General features: G+C 40.8%; 1 protein-coding gene across 1 annotated transcript; it reads left to right on the top strand.

Moving 5' to 3' along the window:
• The first annotated feature begins 657 nt into the window (after positions 1-657).
• On the top strand, positions 658-13,879 carry LOC145439467 (uncharacterized). Its single transcript, XM_080316954.1, has 8 exons — positions 658-1,528; positions 7,030-7,535; positions 9,134-9,248; positions 9,918-10,019; positions 10,645-10,816; positions 11,363-11,588; positions 12,622-12,732; positions 13,373-13,879. Exons 1-8 carry the CDS (start codon positions 807-809, stop codon positions 13,426-13,428), a joined length of 2,010 nt encoding a protein of 669 aa, XP_080173080.1. The 5' UTR covers positions 658-806; the 3' UTR covers positions 13,429-13,879.
• The last annotated feature ends 7,454 nt before the right edge of the window (positions 13,880-21,333 follow it).

Raw genomic sequence — 21,333 nt, 5'->3', positions numbered from 1 at the left:
ATGAAAAAGAGAACGACCACGAGCAACTATGGAAAACTGATTGATATTGTATTGATATTGCCAATTCGGTTGTTGTTGTTGTTTGCGGTATTCATAGTGTTTTTGGACTACAATGGTAATTTACATATGGCGGATTTTCTATATTGTGATTCCGTATCTCCGGCTTGTAGCAAGGCCCAGTTCTAGGTTTTTTGGACACCGCCTACGCGGATAAGATGATGAGGCTAATTCGGTAAAGCAGCATATGCATTTATGTGGTGTGCTGCAGCTGTTTTCACGGGGATCATTTGAAGTGATTAAACATTATGAGACCAAGTCGAAGTAGAAATTTCTAAGAATTATGAAATTACTTCAAGTAGAATCAGAACATGAGGGTCTGAAAATTACTCAAGGAAGTCGATTTGGTCGACGTTTCGCTTACATATAGCAGTCAATCAGAGGTGGACACTTTCGAAATTGCTGGTTGCATCTTCGCGACTCTAGCACAAAATGACCAATGTCGCCATGAATACTGCAATTTTTCAAATTATATTCGGTTACTCGGATGCGGGAATTTTATGCCGAATTGTAATGAGTATATCCTACAACTATACTCAACAAAATTAAACGTATAAAAATGAAGCATTTTCGCCTAACAATTTGTTTACTAGACCTGTGAGTATAGTCTACGAACGCAACTACTTGCCTGTCGAGGTCGAACCTACTTGAGTACTCCGACGTTATAGAAGAACTTCGTTACTGACCACATCTACATACGACGCGATATCCAATTTTCATTTATTTAAAGGTCGCTGATATCTCAAACTATGAATGAATTTCCAATAGATTCCCCACACGCTCTTGAAGTCGAACTGTTCAAAGACTGCCCTCAGACAGCGGACAGCGACAATGCAAAACACAATTCACAGCGTATCCCAGTCGGAGAGCACCTCATAGATGCCCCCATGCCGTTTGAGTTAAATGAAATACAAGAAATACCGGGACAAGATGAAGATGAAGAAGACGAAATTTCATTTTATAAACAACTGAATGACATAAAATCGGACCAATCAGCCATAGGCACTTACCCTAACATTCAAGAGTCGAGTCAAACTAATTCCAAATCGATGGAATTTCCTCAGAACGTGGAACAATATGGGAGTTCATTCAGGAATGTTGACATCGGGACCCAAGACCACCATGATACTGACCGGTTTCCTATCGACGAAACCCATTCTTTTTACACTGAACCCACTGATCACAATACGATGCCGAACAATACCCGTTACGGAGCGAGCGATGTGGATAACCAACTAAGCACTGAATCTTGGGGAGACATTTTTGTGAATGATCCGGGAGATGATGACTCCTGTCCGAGAGTCTCTGGAAACCAGATCAATTCCAACTTTTTTGACCTCATGCGATGTGAGCCGCGTATTCCAACGGGTATTGGCTATAAAGACGAATCGGATATTGCCAGCGTCATTGAGAATTTGGATCAAAGCTATCAAACGAGGAACGTATTTCAAGATAATGGGACTGCAGGAAGGTGATTAGTACTTTTACGTTGAAAAATATCGTATGTATACTTTTTCTGGTAATTTATATCGATCGTATTGATGGAGAAAATAATCTAAAAATGAATAGACAGGGTGTGTTATCCAATTTAAATGAATGGCCGATAATTGCACGTTCACTGTGTACCAATGACAAAGGGTTGGCGTCTTGGTGTTGGCCCCTATGCCGAAAGCACGAGACAATATTCATAAGCAGTTTATTGCTCGGCTTAAATAAACTAATACCTCCACTGCAATCACTAAAGTCCGCGACAGTACATTACGACGAATGATCATCAACACAAAACGATAATTACCAGGGATCTGAAATCAGTACCAAATTAACATCAAACATGCAATAGCACAGTACTTCAATATACAGTTAAATAATCCAGTCGTATTGAAATGAACCGGAATATTTTCGGCTGACACTAGTCAGGGATGATCGTCATCAACTTGGAGAGAATTTATAAGAACATTGTAAATCAACAATGGTATCACCAAATATGATATTACCGGCAATAAAATTGGAATAACCGAGGCTATACTTAAGCTCAATGCACTGTTTTTAGCTTCTACACGACCTGTTGGCACAAAATAGGCTGGCGGATTTTGATTCCACGACCCATAAATGAATGAATGTAAGGCCTCTTCCGACGACGTGGAATCTAGTCTCGAAAATGTTTCGCACTGGTGGAATTATCCAATTGCAGAATTCACGTGTTCTGATGAATCTGTGGACACTGGACATGCTACATCAGGGGTGGCCAACCTTTCCGGCCAAAGGGCCACATGTAAACCTGCGAACCATTGCGCGGGCCACTTGGATGTTGTTGACAGTTTATTAGTCATCGGATAGGAGCGAACCGGGTTAAGTAACGGTGACAACAAGACTATCTTACTACGCATCAAAATCAATATGAAATATGCCATGAAAAGTCGGCGTGTATCAATGTACGGCCGCGCGAAGCGCGAAAATTTTTCAAAGATGATGAATGGATTCGGTCAATAATATTGTTGCTTGCATTGCGGGTTGCCTCTGTATACCACTTGGCTGATTTCACAAGGACATGATTATTAGGCGCTTGGACACATCAATATCGAAAGTTTCGGCAAACATGCGTCTATCATTTTATGCCAAGGTTTCATCCCCGACGATCTTTCTATAAGTGCACACTGCACATACGAAGTCGCATGTTGGACGACACCCGGCGACACACGTTCTCTCATAATAGCGAATATAGTTTAGGGTTAGTTAGGTTAGGGTTACCATATTTTTGTAACCCGAATTCCGGACGCGCTATAGCGCCCACTAGCGGATTTTAAATGAGTCATGAGCACATTCCGATCAATATGACGTCACACCAGCAAAGCTTTGTCTACCGACTGGAGGTGGTCACGATCCGGTTCAGGAGTATGTGGCTGTGTGCTGTAAGTTGTAACAACGGCCGAAGCCACATTTTTTCACCTTACTCCCGCGCAAACAAACACTGATCGGCCCACCGTACGGTAATCGATGCAACTTCTGGGGGCTTACTAGCAGGGTTGCAACCAAGTCACAAGGCATCGAGTCACAAGTCAATCTCACTTTTACAGTTTTGACTCGAGTCAAGTCGAGTCAATTCTAATTCACCACCGAGTCAAGTCCGAGTCCAAGTCAGCGAAAAGAGGGTCGAGTCCGAGTCACGTAATTGTGACTCGAGTCGAGTTCAAGTCATAGTTTTGACTTCTCAGTTTCCTGTCAAAGTCTTGTTAAACTAACTTTCTATAGCTGTGTTTGGTGATATCGAATGGTTCGCATTTATAATACACTAATTGTCCTCACTTTCTGCAGTTTCTGGTCGCATTTTCAAGTACCAGAACCAATAGACGAAATCCCAATAGTGTGGTTACTTTACTATTCTTCGAAATTACAATGAAATGTCGGTCTTGGTCGTCTGCGTCTCGAGCCATATGACTTGGCTCGAGTCATGCGCAATGACTCGAGTCCAAGTCGAGTCAATACACAGATTGACTCGAGTCGAGTCGAGTCATTTCCTCATTTTGAGAAAATGACTCGAGTTAAGTCGAGTCATCAGAAAATCGTGACTCGAGTTGGACTCGAGTCGAGTCATGACTCGAGTCATTACAACCCTGCTTACTAGATGCATCTGGTCGCAAATGATTTGAATGAATTACAGAAGAGTGCGGAGAACTAATCCTCTTCGATAATCGATAACCAATATCGATGATGATAATACTTTATCGTTGGGATATATTTTTTCATCTGAACAAGACACACAAGGTAGCCTACAATGCGATAAGACACAATGCGTTGTAATGAACAGATAGGCCTATAGTGCCCGACGTCACAGTTCTTTTAGATGTTGACATTTTATGAAATATGTCAATAATATTGGTTCTTCCATATATTATTATATAATTTTGATCCTCTCTCCGCCCACATGATCAGAGTTAGCGGGCGAGCTTGTGCCTGGTGGAGGATGATGACTTCGAAAATGCAAGTAGCGTAGCCTATAATTGTACGTCGCCATGATCATGTCACACCGATAAGATTATTTATCAGCCTAACGCTGGTACGCACTCCAACACCGCACATCCGGTGGTTTCCAAGCTTTTATGGTCGCGAATCCATTTCCAACTTGGCGTTGCCCAGCTAATTACTAATTAATGGTCGGCAAATTTGCCCAGATTTATACTCACAGCCTATTTCTGAAGCTGATTACGTCCAACCTCTTCGTAAAACCCAGAATAAAGGCAAATTATCTTTGAATAAAGCATCCGAACGGCCTCAACCGACTCTATGAATATACCGTTACCTTGTAATTGCGATTACAATTAGACTTATTTCTGTAAATAATTGGTATTTTATATTTTTTATCGCAGTGTTTGAGAGGGTGGTAGTCCCGATCCAAACGAAGATCTGTGGTACTAAATCGCGCGCAGCGCGAAGAAAAATTTCATAAATCTGCCCAAAAACAATCTTGTTTATGTTCATTTACGAAGAAATTATGAGCTGTCTTCAAAATTCCGGACATTTGGGCATATTTCGGAAATTCCTCCCGGACGCAGTAAAAACAGTGAAATTCCGGACATGTCCGGGAAATTCCGGACGTATGGCAACCCTAAGTTAGTTTAGGTTTAGGGTTCCGGACGCACTTTAGCGCCCACTAGCGGAATTAAAAATAGGTCATTATCACATTGTCGATCAATATGACGTCACACCATCAAAGCTTTGTCTATCGACTAGAGGGGATCACGAATCACGATCCATTTCAGTAGTATGTGGTTGTAAGTTGTAACCAGGGCCGAAGCCCCCTCCCGCTCATATAAACACTGATATTGGGCCCATCGTAGGGTAATCGATGCAACTTCTGGGGGATTACTATATGCATCTGGTTTCTATATGCATCTGGTCGTTAAATGATTTGAATGAATGATGTCAATAACATTGGTTCTTCCATATATTACTATATAATTTTGATCCTCTCTCCACCCACATGATCAGAGTTAGCGGTAGAGCTGGTGGATGATGATGCCTTAGAAAATGCCGTTGCGCTCTGCGCCACCGAGCTATATAAACACAGCACATCCGGTGGTTTCCAACCTTTTATGGTCACGACTCCATTTTTAATTTGATAATGCTCCGTGGCCAGCTCTAATTTTATGAGCTGATTACTAATTAAAGATCGGCGCATTTTCCCAGACCTACTCACGGCCTATTTTGGAAGCGGATTACGTTCAACATCTTCGCGAACCCCAAAATAAAGGCAACCTACCTCAGGTTTAGAACCACTATCTTTGAATAAAGCATCCAAACGGCCTAAACCGACCTTATGAATATACCGTTATCTTGTACTTGCGATTACAATTAAACTTTATTTCTACAAATGAATGTTATGTTTATTTATATTTGATTGCAGATTTTGCGAGGGTGGTAATCCCCTTAAGCCGATATATGTGTTACTAAATCGCGAAAGATTTCATGTAGCATAAATATGCCAAAAAATAATACTGTTTATGTTGATTTACGAAAAAATTATTAGCTTACTTCAAGCCTTCAAAATTCCGGACATTCAGGCATATCTTAGAAATTCCTCCGGACGCAGTTTTAACAGTGAAATTCCGGACATATCCGGGAAATTCTGGACGTATGGCAACCCTAATATGGTTAGACTCAACTCTGGAGAGCGTACCAATACTAAAAGCAAGAAAATGAATGACAGTAAATAGCGTTGAATTCTAACAAAAAATCACAAGTCAAATAAATCTGCCGCGAAATATTCTACTTTATGGTCATCTACGAAAATGTGGCTGGCCCCTGGCTACGCTATTGCGTCTGAACTAATATTTTAGCCGCGAACATCCCAAATTCCACTGCCAGACTAATCAAATTTCTGGTTGGCCTTGCAAGTTCACAATGAATTACCTGGGGTATTGTTTTTTTGATAATGTAACTAATTTCGAAAATTACCTGGCGGGCCTCTCAAAATCTTCTGGCGGACCACGGGTAGGCCGGCCCTGTGCTACAATATGTGGTCCTGATCTGAGTTTACAGATCGACATGAATTTACATTTACAAAATGAAAAACACCTATAACAAGGACGTAACCCATAATCTTACCCCATTCCCTGATAGCATTTGTAGTGCTGTTTAATTCTATTCAAATCGAACTTCCCGAATGACTGTGTTTATATGTAAAATCATTACGGTTCTAACGGCATCAAGATATAACTTCTTTCTTACCAGGAAACTTTCTTAATAAACCATTTCCAATTTTACACAATTAAAAAAGCGAGAAAAGTAGCCTAAATAGGGTATACCTTTTCCTCACAGTCTGCTTGCATGAAATTTGTCAGCCGAATGTAACATACATCAATTCAGTGAGTAAGGGAATCTCCATGCAGTAAAGATATATGATGATTCCGAAATACACTACACATTTGGTGCTGACCTTTTCCATTCATCAGAGGTGAACGGTAGGCCTACATTGAAAAATGATATTTGAACAGCTTCTTGGAGGTACAAAACTTGAGGTAAAAACTTGGGGGGAAATCTCACCCTTAACTCATCCGCTCAAGATTGCTGCAGAACAACCAAAGGTCACAAGTTCTGCAATTGGCAAACACTTGTTGGATAATCCCCACTGTGCGAAAAATTATCGAGACGACAGATTTCGCGTCGTCGGAGGGGGCCATTCACACCTTCATTTGTGTGACTTGGAGTCGACTTTTATCAAAATATACCAGTCAAGGCTGTGTCAACAAAGAGAGTTCGTGTACCTTCTAAAAGAGTACATTGAACGCTCTCGTATTATACATTTCATTCATTTTGTGATACGATTTTTGCTATACGATGTTCTTTTGCATTCTCTACTAGTTGCTAACGATTACCTCTGACGAGTGTCAGGGTAAATATTTGGGTTCATTTGAATATGAATCTATTCAAAAATCATATCGATCGGTAATTAAAATACCTTACTTACTACAACAGGTCGCGTACGGTGATCAACAGACATTATCATGAAAACGTTGGACAACAAAACTATTCACAGAATTTCCAGAATCACCAGAATATCTATTCCGATCGTAATCACCCAAACATGGCTACGAATTACTCGCTTGCTGCCGATTTGGAGCAACGTAGCAACTGCTCGAATAGCTCATCAAACATCCCTACCGTCGAAGAGGGAGCTTGCCAAGAATTTCATCATTTCAATTTCCCGACTCGTTCAACAGACTTTCATCAGTTTTCGCAGCAGTACAACGAACTCGACGCACTGTCATTAACTCCAGAAAATTTGGATGACGCATTTCATTGTCGGAGTAAAAACGGCATAAACTCAAATGGGCTTGTGAAAACTCTTGACGGTCCAGACATGGAAGACGAGGATGACGACGTCATTATTGTATCAGAAACACCAGCCTCCAATAATTTGGAGCAGAAGATTCATTCTATGAGATATGAAAAGAACTATATGTCTAGTTATGTTTATCCCGGTACGGTATAATATATAATATTATAATATTATTATATGTTACCAATTCCGCATCACACATATTGGTGAATGGCGGCAGTAGCATTACAGCTACAAGATTGATGACAACGAAAACAACGTCACCATTCAGCCTAAAAATACAAATTTTCTATTGTCTCCATCAAATGCAACCACGCATAATGCTAGGGTCACTAAATTTTGGGAGTCGGAAAAGAGGACGCTTTTTACAAATCTCTTACCGGACTATAGGAAAGGGATGATTTGAAAATTCTTGCGGGAAATAGCAGGGTTGTAACCAAGTCACAAGGCTCCGAGTCACAAGTCAATCTCACTTTTATAGTTTTGACTCGAGTCAAGTCGAGTCATTTCAATTCACCACCGAGTCAAGTCCGAGTCCAAGTCAGCGAGCAGAGGGTCGAGTCCGAGTCATGGAATTATGACTCGAGTCCGAGTCCAAGTCATTGTGTTGACTGCTCAGTTTCCAGTTAAACTCTTGGTAAATCCACTCTTTATAACTCTGTTTGGTGATATCGAATGGTTCGCATTTATAATATATCAATTTTCCTCACTTTTAGCAGTTTCTGGTCGCATTTTCAAGTACCAGTACCAACAGACGAAATCCCAATAGTGTGTTGGCTTCAGAATTACAATGAAATGTCGGTCTTGGTCGTCTGAGTCTCGAGTCAATGACTTGGTTCGAGTCATGCGCAATGACTCGAGTCCAAGTCGAGTCAATAGACAGATTGACTCAAGTCGAGTCGAGTCATTTCCTTATTTTGAAAAAATGACTCCAGTCAAGTCGAGTCATCAGAAAATCGTGACTCGAGTCGAGTCATGACTCGAGTCATTACAACCCTGGGAAATAGTCTTGTGTTGACTACAAAAAGGATCATTTTTTCAGTCCGACTCCTGAAATATCGACTCGAACGTCCACATTCCAGATTTCGCGTCATTTATGGCGTTTTTTAGTTGTGACTGTCAAAGCTATAGAAGAGGAAGAATTGCCAAACAGGATAATATTTGTGCGTCCTCAGAGGACATTTTCGATTTCCTGAAAAAGCAGGACAAATCCTCCTAAAGGAATACGTATGTTAACCCCACCCCTCATATTCCACGCCTCGTTAATAAATCCTTACCCTATCGCGTTTATAGGATAAAGGTGCTTACTCTCCGTGCATTATTAGAACGCGAGCCAATCTTAAAATGCCCAGGTAAAATTGATCTACTTAGTATTTCGAAAATTTAGTCATGAAGACTTTCGTTATATGCATAAATACCTAGAATAACGTAAGTACTCGTTGTTGCTTTACTGGCCAATTTACAACAGGCCGACATATTCTTTATTATTGCGTATGCTTTTTTATTCATATGCCGACGTGAAGTGCCGTAAACTTCTAGACTGTTTAAAACGCCGCTTACACGGATCGCAGATATAGCAAGATTAATAAACTCTAACACTTGAGTAAGAATTCTCGCATCGGCCTTAGTCGATGCCTATTGCTGTTCCGGCTAAGGAACCTCTGTTATAGACGATCCTCAGACAAACGTTAGGATTCAGGAATAGTCGAGCTGGTAAAAAAAAGCAATTTGTTTTTCAAGGTATGCCCAGACTGAAAGATTACGTGGAATCCATAAGAATCGAGCTGCTCAGCCATGATTTGTGGAACAGTTTCCACGCGATCGGCACTGAGATGATCATCACAAAAGCGGGACGGTACTGATTAGGATAATAAACACTCAATTGCATGCGTGCATGGGCCATTGAGCATGCATGATGAAGGTTGTGAGCCGATTGCAGGCGACCTAATTACGCAGTTACCACCGATTACCTCAACATCGAAAGCAACTTTCTGTAACAAAGGTTTTACAGACTTGTTGATAAAGAAAAATGCTAGAGAATATTACGGAAAGTTTGATGGTAATTGAGAGTGTAGTTAGGGGTATCTTAGAGTGGAGCTAATGAGTCGCAACTTTGTTATTTGGTGTCTGCATTTCATTGTAGGAACATTTCAGCAATCGTTCCCATTTGCATGTTGTTTCGATCGCATTGGTCATTTACACCAAGCCGATGTCCTTTTTCATGATTCCTGAGCTGGCGACTTGTAGCACGGCCCAGTCCAGTTCTAAACTTTTCAAGACACCGCTTACACGGAGAGCGAAAAGAAGCCTAGATCAACCTCCAACACATATAGGTCGAATTTATGGAGTCGACCTTGGCCGGACTCGAAGTCCAAATTCATTGGTGTTGCAGCTGTACAACATAGCACTAGGCTATCCCGTGTCCCTTCATGGCAAACATTTTTGTAGCGTGCCGTCTGTTCGCTTCTTATTGCTATTGCTACGGTTGTTCAATTACATCAGCTAATAAACGAGAAAATTGCAGGCGCATGTTCCCAACGTTGAAGATCAACATATCTGGACTCTACCCCGAACGAAAATACATAATGGCGATTGATATTTTACCAATCGACAACAAAAGATACAGGTGAGACTATTTTATCGTGAGAAATACTGAAGCATTTGTGTGATCTACTGCAGTATTCTACTCAATGACATGTTACCAGGGCACTTTTTAAGGAGTAGTCTTAATTGTAAATAATTACATTCCAAAAACAAATCATTCATCAAGTAAAATCGTCATTCGCCAGTCCTCTTTTTCACTTGCGGAAGTTTATCATTGAGCTCGCGTCGCAGTGCTTGCCTGCTTTGGTCGTCTTCCCTGAACCCGGTCTCCCGCGGGCGTGAATGCCTCTCATTTTATGTCTCATGGAAGCAGTGTCGATGCTCTAGGAGCGATGAAATTGATAAAACAAATCAGTTTAATCGATATGTATGTCGAATTTTTAATGCTGATTGCAACATCGGCATAATTTTTATTTAATAATACTTTTGTGTTGTAATTGAACCAATTCTGGTATTCAGCTACCGGCATATGTAACTTTAAAATGTCACATTGAAGTTTATTCATACGAATAACTCACTGATTTCACGGTACTAAGAGAGCGACTCTCCTACGATCTGTCAATTTGGATGGATATACTATCGGACAGTGACAAGAAAGTTAAGTAGTATTTTATTGGTCGTAAATGAATGAACCTGTATCTATGCAGGTATGCCTACACAAGTTCACAATGGATAGCAGCGGGTAACGTAGCATCGGAAGTTCCAAAACGAACATACGTCCATCCAGAATCACCCGCCAACGGCGACACTTGGATGAGACAGACTGTTGTATTTGATAAAATGAAATTGACCAACAACGAAGGAAATATGAAAGGACACGTGAGTATGTTTTTTTGAATTATCGTACTGTTTCGCACTACGAACGGGTCGCTGACTCACAAACTAGAACTTATCGACTGTACAGTGATCCTATTAGGGAACGTATTGACATGATGGAAATACCAACGGGTGTCGAACAATGTTCCCTCTTATCACGTACTCACCAAGTCACTGCGCGGTCCTTTGGACAACAGTGCGTAACGACTAAAAAGGTCATCACTTCGGCTTTTTTTGTGCTCTGCACAAATTTGTCTGTGAGCGGCGACTTTGTCAGCATTGCGCAGCCTAGAGGGAACATTGGTGTCGAGCTATCCCAGTTGAAAACAAACTCATATTCGACTTTGCAATGTTAGAGCGTTCTGCTTTAACCATCTTATTTCTTCGTCATTGTGAAATGATTTGATTCGATTCTACGTAAATGGACGACTACCTACAAGTTCCGGTGTAAATGAGGGTGTGCGTTTCAGTTGCATCAGTTACAATATATATGTTTGGATAGTCATAGGTTTGCAGTGACAAACGGTGTACCGATGTTTGGATTTTCAGATCATTCTTCACTCTATGCACAAATATCAGCCCAGAATTCATTTGGTCGAATGCGAGGGAAATGGGCACCGGGAATGCGAAGCGATTATCCTGACGCAGTGTGTCGATGATTCTAAAGATAACGTAATCACGTTCATATTTCCCGAAACGCAGTTCACAACGGTGACTGCATATCAGAACCAGCAAATTACGAAATTGAAGATTGACAAAAATCCGTTCGCGAAAGGTAAAAAGTTAACTGGCTACATCGCACTGCAAGCATTTGGCGAATTATCCGCGTCGACCTTTGAGAAAGTCTATTGTCGATACCAAATAGCGCTTGTGTTAGCCAAAACATGCATGATTAGGGTACTTAATTAATTACTGAATTTGGTCATTTACTAGTTCGTTTTGCCGTGTATATATATTCGCATGTCTTGCATTTCACACGAAGATGACGCATGTAGCGGGGTGAATGGCACGATTGGTTTCGGCTACATTGGGGTATAGCGCCCACAACAAACTTTGTTTCTTTTTGTACACGCAAAACTAATGAACTTTATAATCACAATGAGGTCTAATAATCATAATGAAAGGAACGATCATTATGACAAATAGTTACCACATGAAACTAATCAACGAAAATTGTCATCGTAATGAGAATAATGAGTACAATGGAATTTGTCGGATGCGATGCACAATTTGTCGCATCCTCGTATGCTGGAACTATTTTACCACCACCTTGGAATCGCATGCGGCTTGGTGTCTGGTGCATTTGGCGAACGCGAGACTTCGAGGGGTGGTGGTTGTTGTTCTCTGTGGTATTCGTGGTGTTTGTCGACTACTATGATCATTTACATCAGACCCATTTTCTTCATATTTATTCCGTAGCTGCCGACTTGTAGCACTAACCACTTCTAGACTTTTATAGGACACCGAGTACACGGAAGTATTGTACGTAATGCGCTTCTGTCTGTCTGATTTTGCCCTAAATTAAATTGTACAGTGTGTAATACACTGTTTATGCTGTGGTTCGGTTGTTATGATATTACGGAGCTCAAACGTACACGATTTTGTTGTGATCTGACTGACCTATATAGACGGGTCGTTGTATAACAACCTATCAAATCATTTCAAGTAATCCTGGTTCTGATGACCTCATGAATTAATATCAGACGAATCAACAATTTAATCCCATTTTTAAAGCCCTGGCCGGTGTAAAACCGTCCCCAAAAATACATCTACATTGAAATAACATTTATTGACTTCTCTCATTCAAGGTTTCAGAGATACGAACAGAAACAATAGGACGCAAGGCAGTAGGGACAAGCCATGCATACACGATAACCCGCACATGTCTGCAATTGGATTCGACATTGCCACTAATCATAGTAAGTTGTTCATATTATTCACTAAATCTTACTTAGTGACTTAAAGACTAATTGTGATACAGAAATAAGATCCATCGAGCTGTGCCATGAGGAATTGTGATCATGCACCGACTTCAAAAGTGTCGACTCCTATATAAGGTCGATGATTTTTATTTCATAATGTGGCTGACACTGGAAGCTAGCGACAAAATACCCGAATTGTCCCAACCCCTACCATTTTTAATCGTGAGCTTGTCGTATCTACCAAACTTAAAATAGTGCCGAGTAAAGGAAAGGATTGTGATGTGCAGCAGAGCCTTTCGGAAGAAAGAAAAAGTCGCGAAAATGTCAAAATGTCAGGCAGGGTGTCGGTGACAAAACAATAAAATAGATCTCAAACAAATAATTACGCTCGTTTTCACCTACATATATATCGTGTGGCCGACATATCGGAAGATGTTACAGTGCTGGTTAAGGTATAGCGTTTTCAGAAAACTTTATACCTGAATGTAAAATTTTACTTGGCTCTTTGCGATACGTGAAACGTTGTAGTCGGAAGCATGCTCGTCAAAGCCATTCCTGTTTGACTATTGGGCTCATCCGATTGTCAATTTTATATTTAATAAAAGTCTCAACACGATATTCTGTGTTATGTTTTCAGGATCCAGCGATATGTGCCAATCTGCGAGGGATGCGCATGAATTCCACTTCCAGTAATGGTGCGATGATGACGAAAATGTTTCTGCAATTACAATACCATAAGCGTGGAGCAGTATGGGAACTATATATAATGCGATACATTATCGCACTGTTTAGACAGAAGGTTTCAACTAGGGGTGGTGTGAACCCATACAGGCCCCAGGTTCGTGTGAACGCGAACCTTTTTGAAAGGTTCTGTGGGAACGCGAACGTGAACCTCATGAGGTCACATGACGTCATATTGTATATTTCAGTGTCGTGATAGCCTCTATATCAGTGGTTTCTAACATTTTTGTCTTCATTCCCCACCTCAGATTAATTTCGAGTCCTCATTCCCCACTACCCAAAACTCCTATATACTCTTTAAAATAGGGTTACCATATTTTGAGATCTCAAAAAGAGGACACTTGTTATCAATTCTGAAAACCACAAGAAAACTTGTGATTTTGAAAATTTACCAACCGAGAGTAGCTATTGTGTTGACAAAAAACGTCATCACTTTGACTCGGCTCCCGATTTTTTTCCAAAACTCTGATGTTCGCTGCGTCGGAGTCGCATTTTTCGTGGCCTTTAAATCCTTTTGAGAGAAAATGAGGACAAATTCCAAAAAAAGAGGACATTTAGGCATCGTCCGAGGACACTCCGTAAATATGTAGAGGTAGATTATCCTGTATATAATGTTTAACAAATGCGTCTATTCCCCACCAGAAACCATTGAAATCCCCACCAGTGGGGAATTCCCCGCCGGTTGGGAACCACTGCTCTATATTAATGCACACGATACCTAGCGACGACTCGGGCACATACTGTCACAATGCTGCTGTACATATTGACGTTTTAAACTTCGCTCAATGTATCAACTGGGGCAATCAAATGTTATAATAATCCCATGAAATCAATATCTTCCGTAGCTATGCTAACAATTTCGACGGGAACTTCCAAGGGAATATAAGCTTACGCCTTAAATTCTAGGCCAGACCGGACAATGTATTCGGAGTATCAGTATTGCTACGTTGATATTGAGCAGAGTCTAAAACGGGTTTCGATACTTGCTACCGATATTAGCCTACCCCAATAACAAGTTATACAGCGGTAGTCAACACCCCAATCGCACGGATTTTATGATACAACAAAAATATGAAATCAAGATTGACCCCGATGGCCTGCTAATTTTATATATTAGACAACGATATCAATTCCATTGATTGATTGAGTAAGCATCATTCGCTGTTTATCTACATGTAGTGTATTTCGCTGTTGATGTTTTGTGATTGCGGGTCAAGCTCACAGCAGAGAGTCACTAAATATTGACAAACGGAAAACTGGATATTTCGAGCAAACTTATGTAACTAAGCAAGTAAAATCTTTGAGATTGTCAAGGTGCATTCTCGTTTAGTGTTGATTTTTTTTATGCTGCCAGCGCCATGCAGAGAGTGGCCCGCAGTTGAAATGCAATAAATTTCAACCAAAGATATTATAATGAAGTTAAAATCGTAATATACGAAAATGTTTCACAGTGCAGAACAGGGTTGTAATGACTCGAGTCATGACTCGACTCGAGTCAGACTCGAGTCACGATTTTCGGATGACTCGACTCGACTCGAGTCATTTTCTCAAAATACGGAAATGACTCGACTCGACTCGAGTCAATCTGTGTATTGACTCGACTTGGACTCGAGTCATTGCGCATGACTCGAAGCAAGTCATTGACTCGAGATTCAGACGGCCAAGACCGACATTTCATTGTAATTTCGAAGTCAACACATTATTGGGATTTCGTTTGTTGGTACTGCTGCTTGAAAATGCGACCAGAAACTGCTAAAAGTGAGGAAAATTGATATATTATAAATGCGAACCATTCAATATCACCAAACAGAGTTAAAAGAGTGGGTTTAGGAAGACTTTAACTGGAAACTGAGCAGTCAACACAATGACTTGGACTCGGACTCGAGTCATTATACCATGACTCGGACTCGATCCTCTATTCGCTGACTTGGACTCGGACTTGACTCGGTGGGAATTGAAAATGACTCGACTTGACTCGAGTCAAAATATAGAAGTGAGATTGACTTGTGACTCGGAGCCTTGTGACTTGGTTACAACCCTGGTGCAGAACCTACCAAGGTTAGTTTGTGAACGTGAACCTCTAAATTTGTGAGGTTGGCACACATAACGCGAACGTGAACCTCACGTTCACATCATCTCTGGTACCTACACCTAGTAGCCTACTGATCATTTTCTTGCGAAATACCTTATGAATTGTTTGATCTTCAATTCCTAGTTGCTCGAGCGAATAATACATTGTGACGTCATACGAGTTCCACCACAGTCATAGCGGTCTCAGATCTCAGACATATCTCAGCTGCGGAGGCCACAGGTAGAATTTTAACTCGCGACGCCACTCGAAGCAATCTCACTTTTTCACAAAGGCGAGTGTTACGACATCACGGGTTGGGAATCCATTAACTGGCTACGTCTTTCTCTGGTGAGAAACTGCACCGAAAAGGTAGCCTACTTACAAAGCTTCAGCGTTGATTTATTTTTGACATCATTCGAAAAGATATTCTACATTCTACCGTACAAGATATGTTTGCCGACCGGATGATACGGCAGAAGTTGAAAACAGGAATAAAATGATATACGTATACTATATACACTACAGTCCGAGGCATTGTTGACAGCTATTTCTGGAGTCAATACTTTCCTTGGCAGTGGATATGGCTGCGGCAGTGTGGCATTCAATACATGAACACATATTTCAGCAGTAAAATGCGGTATCGTAATGAATATTTATCTGCGATGGGCTAGGTCAGTGGTTCTCAAGCGGTGTGTCAATTGGTCTGCTCAGGGGGGCCGCGAGCAAGTTATTATTATTATTATTATTATTAATGAGGAGTTTTAAGGGGCGCGTGTCGCCGTTTCCGGTCTTGTGCACCACGGACAAAATATGTTATCAAGGATCGAATTTTCGTGCTCTGGGACATAGGTTTATCATAACTTTCAAACTATATATACAAGTTACATGAAATATTAAACTCGGCGACCGGGGAAATAGTTTCGGCATAGTAAGTAAATTGGTTAAAGTAAGCGGTACATTGAGCGTGGCACATGCGTCGGTAAGAAATGTTTGTAAGACACTCCTTGTGCAGGTCGGAGGACGAGGAAGAGCCTAAATCAGGGGTCAACAACGTCTTGCCCTCGGGCCCTAGGTAGCCCGCGAGGACCAGATGAGTAGCCCGCGAGCCTGCTCTAATAATAGATCGAATCGCAGCATTTACCAATATTCGTCTAATTACTACCAGTGAGCTTTTAAATATATAAATTGATTGATTAAGCTATTCTTTTTTATATCACACTAACACGTAACTTACAAATGACAATACATTTATTTAAACCAGGGCTGGCCAACCTTTTCAGCCAAAGGGCCACATTCGATTGACGAACATTTGCGCGGGCCACTATCCGCGCGAAGCGCGAAAAATTTTTGAAGTTCATGGGTCAATATTATTGTCACTTGACTATATTGCGGGCCTGCTGTATATCGCTGGGCTAAGTTTGCGAGGACTGGGCTATTCGGCGCATGGACATATCGATATCGAAAGCTGCGACCAACATGCGTCAATCATTTCGTGCCTAGGTTTCACAGTCGACGGTCTTACTGCCAGTGCAAACGCAAGGTCGCATATGTTGAACGACACTTTGTCTCGTAATCGCGAGTATAGTTAGACTCGATACATTAGGTGTTATTCCATTTTCACAAAAGGGCAACAATATTAAAAACAAAAAATCGAGTGACAACATGTTGCGCTAAGCTTGTAGAAAATTTTAACCTTTGATTAATCTATCGCAAATTATTCTGCTTTATTGTAGTGTATGAAGATATACCAATATGTGAATGGCTGATGGATCTGTCAATGCGTCGTAACTGATATTTTAGTCATCATATCTCAAGTGTTGCGGCCAGACTAATCAAATTTTTGGTTGGCTTTGCAAGTTCACAATCAGTGCAATCCATTTTTGATGATATTAGAAATTTCGGAAGTTACCTCGCGGGCCACTCAAAACCTTCTCGCGGGCCACATGTGGCCCGCGGGCCAAGGGTTGGCCGGCCCCGATTTAAATACTTATAATGATGATATCAAATATCCTCAATTACAATTTTGCTAGTAATATACCAACATGTAATAGAATCACCAGATATCGAAGATGTACGATACGGCGCACTGCCTATACAGGTGGCATGACGGAATGCCATCCACGGTCTTCTTGAAATGGCGTGGGGATCCGTTATAATAGCTCGACGTCCAGGATAATATCAAAGTATAGTAAACAACATTACTATTCGGTAGCAAATAGCCGTGAAGTACTAGCAGATTTTTAGTATTTGTATGCCCATTACGTATTTCATCTTTTGACACAGCTTGTTTCTCTTACACTCAAGGCAGTTTAGTAACCATGTTTTTAACTTTCTGTAATTGTTGCTGCAGTCCGGTATAATGACATCTGTCATGCCTGGAATCTGAATAGTTAGATATTGAAATTGTAACACTGTAAAATGTCCTCCACATCAAGGTCCTCCAGGCTGCAGCAAATTTTTGGTGCCTTGTTGACACGGAAAAGTACAGTGGTGTATGCGCAGCTGCTTTGAAGGTTGCAAACGTGTTTGGTTCAACTCATCGTTGTCAATCAGCCTTTTCGGACATGAACTTCATCAAAAACAAACTCAGAACACGCCTCACTAATGCACACCTAGAACACTCACTCACAATGTGGCGAGATAGCGCAGTGGTATAATCCGCGGCTGCAACACCAATGGGTGCGGGTACGAGTCCGACCGAGGTCGACTTCCGAATTCCCATACCTAAGTGTCGGAGGTTTACCTAGGCTCCTCCTCGCCACCTCATCCGCATCAGCGGTGTCTTACAAAAGCCTAGAGGTGGGCCGTGCTATAAGTCGGCAGTTACGGAAAATAAGAAAAATATCGGGCTGGTGTAAATGACCATAGTAGTCGACAAACACCATGAATACCCAAAAACAAACAAACACTCACTCACAGTTGCAGTGTCAAATTACATACCAGAGTACAGCGCACTAATCCATAGCATGCAATGTCAGGCTTCCCACTAACGGATATAGAAACAGATAACATGTTGTCCACTGTAACGTGTGACATGGTTTATTTTAAAATTTGAGTTGACTGTTGTTGCATAATTTATACCAGTGTTTCTTAACCTTTTCGCCAGCGCCCCCTAAGGGGCGATTTGGATTTTGAAGAGGGCGGAAACGCTCAGGGGGCGACATGAGGGGCGCTTAAGAAAAATGGCGTCGCAGTAGAGGGTGCGGCAGGGACTTATGATTATATAGAGGAACATCAGTTCTATGTATCTCCCACACTGAAAAAAATCTGGTAGATTTACTGGGAAATCTCTGTAAATTTTGCAACGAATTACCAGTCGCAGCCAATAACTGTGAGTAGCTTGTAATTTTACATTTTGATATGTAATATTACATTAATTTAGCTGTAAAGTCAAGTTACCAGAATTTATTCGCAAAATTACTGGCAGTTACTCGTTCCTGCAGTTTATCAGGCTATTGGCAAAATTGATTAGCTTGAAAATCGCTGCAGCCAATGTTATACTTGGAACTGAATGTTACTGATATCATTTTTCTGGTGATTTGACCTGATTCAACCACGTTCGCGAGACTGGGGTCTATCATACGGAAATTGTTGGCCCTAGTACCAGTTTCAGTAAAGTACATACTAGGGTAAAAGAAACAACTGACAATCGTGGCTAATGTGGTACACCATAGCCCAGGGTTGTAATGACTCGAGTCATGACTCGACTCGAGTCAGACTCGAGTCACGATTTTTTTGTGACTCGACTTGACTCGAGTCATTTTCTTGAAATGGGAAAATGACTCGACTCGACTCGAGTCAATATTTGGATTGACTCGACTTGTACTCGAGTCATTACGCATGACTCGACTCAAGTCATTGACTTGGCTTATTTTATGTGACTTGAAGGTGGAGAAAGTTGCGAATCAAAATGGTTAGATCAACGCATGTGACGAATTCTGTCGACATCGCTATTTGTCACCACTGCTTTCGTTGCACTCGTCAGATATCAGATATACGCCGCCGTAAAAGCAAAAGACAATGGTACATAGTAGCAAAGAGCAATACATTGTACAAAATCATCCAGTGATGAAGAGGTAATACTTCCTCCGCCATCAAAGTACTCAAGACATTTCAATTATACAAGCAAACAATCGAAGCAAAGTCTAATTAGAGCCAAAGAAATGACTCAGATGGTCACGTAGCCTACTTGGAAGAGACTGATAAGCTCATGTGTAGATATGAAGGCGATGATTCTTTGCATTTTTGGCCGACTAGAATGGATGAGTATCTAATGCTCTTCAGTGTGGTTCAAAATTGCTTTTCAATTCCTGCATCTAATGCACCAGAGGAACGTGTATCCAGTGGATATGGATTATTCTAAGGCCATGCCGCCTCAACATTTATGAGAATCTCCTTTTCACTTTAGTATTTTTCAAGTGTAACTCATTGATTTGATCTGCTGTCTGTGAAAATACACAATACCCTCCGTCCGTTTGACGTTTTGTTAGGTATGTGCATTGTGCACGTGATAATAATGAATGGCTAATGTTGTGTGATATTTGTACAATGGGGCCGATCAAAAATACCTTCTTTTTTATTCTACTGGGGGGCTACTTGATAAAATTGCTACGTTGCATAAAAAGAACACTGAATCTGGCCTAATTTGAAAAAGTGGAATCAATGAAATGAGAGGAGAAAAATTTCGGATTTGAAAATACATGGAGTATTTTTAGTGAGAAATGATTTCATATAATATAATTACATACTAGCAGTAAGTCGACTATTTTTTCATATCCAAAATATTCCACTCTAATAACTCCGCTTCATCTAGTTGGAATTGAGCCAAATTTTTTATGAATCATATTTTTACACAATCTAACAATATCATGAGGTAGCCGGTATATTTCGAAAGTCTCTATTTGTAATTAATCCAAAATATTTTCTCTTAGCATTGCTTTCTACTGGTTGGAATTAAGCCAAATTTAAGTTCTTTTAGATAATCTAACAATTTTAAGAAGTAGCCTCTTTTTTGAGATTCTGTCCTCATTTTTGAGAATTTTTTTGGTAAATGTAGGGCAAATTAGACTAAGACAACAGTAAATCAGCACTAAAGTAACGCTCCGGCGACTATTTTGGCAGCTGAGCAGGAAAGTTGACTTTTGACCACCTGATATGATGTGAAAGCAAAAGTGTACCTCTACATAAGCGTTTATCTGTTGATTCTTTACCAGCTTGTATCTAGCTGGACGTGAATTCGTAGGTCTTCTATCAGATAGTATGTAGACGTGAATTCGTTAATTCTCTATAAGCTATTTGTGAGCGGTCGTCGATGTGCTCGTAATAAAAACTGAATGCTTTTATTTGTGATATATCAGACTGACAAGACAGATATTTGATTTAAAGTTCTAAGATTAGTAACGTTATCGTATTGGCGGCCTGTCTCGTCTATCTGTAGCATCGGTATATGAGGCCAGGAACTGTCTGTTATCTGCCTAACTAAATAAACTTGTGCCAAGACTATGATAGGGACAAAATAAGCATGTTTGGCAAGCAAGGAATTCGATATCACCCAAGCAGGATTGAAAACATAAGTTGAACATGACTTCAATACTGTGACTTGGACTCGACTCGAGTCATAACACTATGACTCGGACTTGACCCTTAAAACGGTGACTTGGACTCGGACTCGAGTCGGTGATGAATTGAAAATGACTCGACTCGACTCGAGTCAAAACCACAAAAGTCAGATTGACTCGTGACTCGGAACCATGTGACTTGGTTACAACCCTGCCATAGCCACTATC

The sequence above is a fragment of the Botryllus schlosseri genome, chromosome 5 (genome assembly GCF_051294905.1).
Source record: "Botryllus schlosseri isolate E-star chromosome 5, Bs_hap1, whole genome shotgun sequence".
In the NCBI taxonomy this organism is placed as follows: domain Eukaryota; kingdom Metazoa; phylum Chordata; class Ascidiacea; order Stolidobranchia; family Styelidae; genus Botryllus; species Botryllus schlosseri.
The sequence above is the reverse complement of the archived record's forward strand: the minus strand, read 5'-3'. Positions and strand labels throughout refer to the sequence as shown.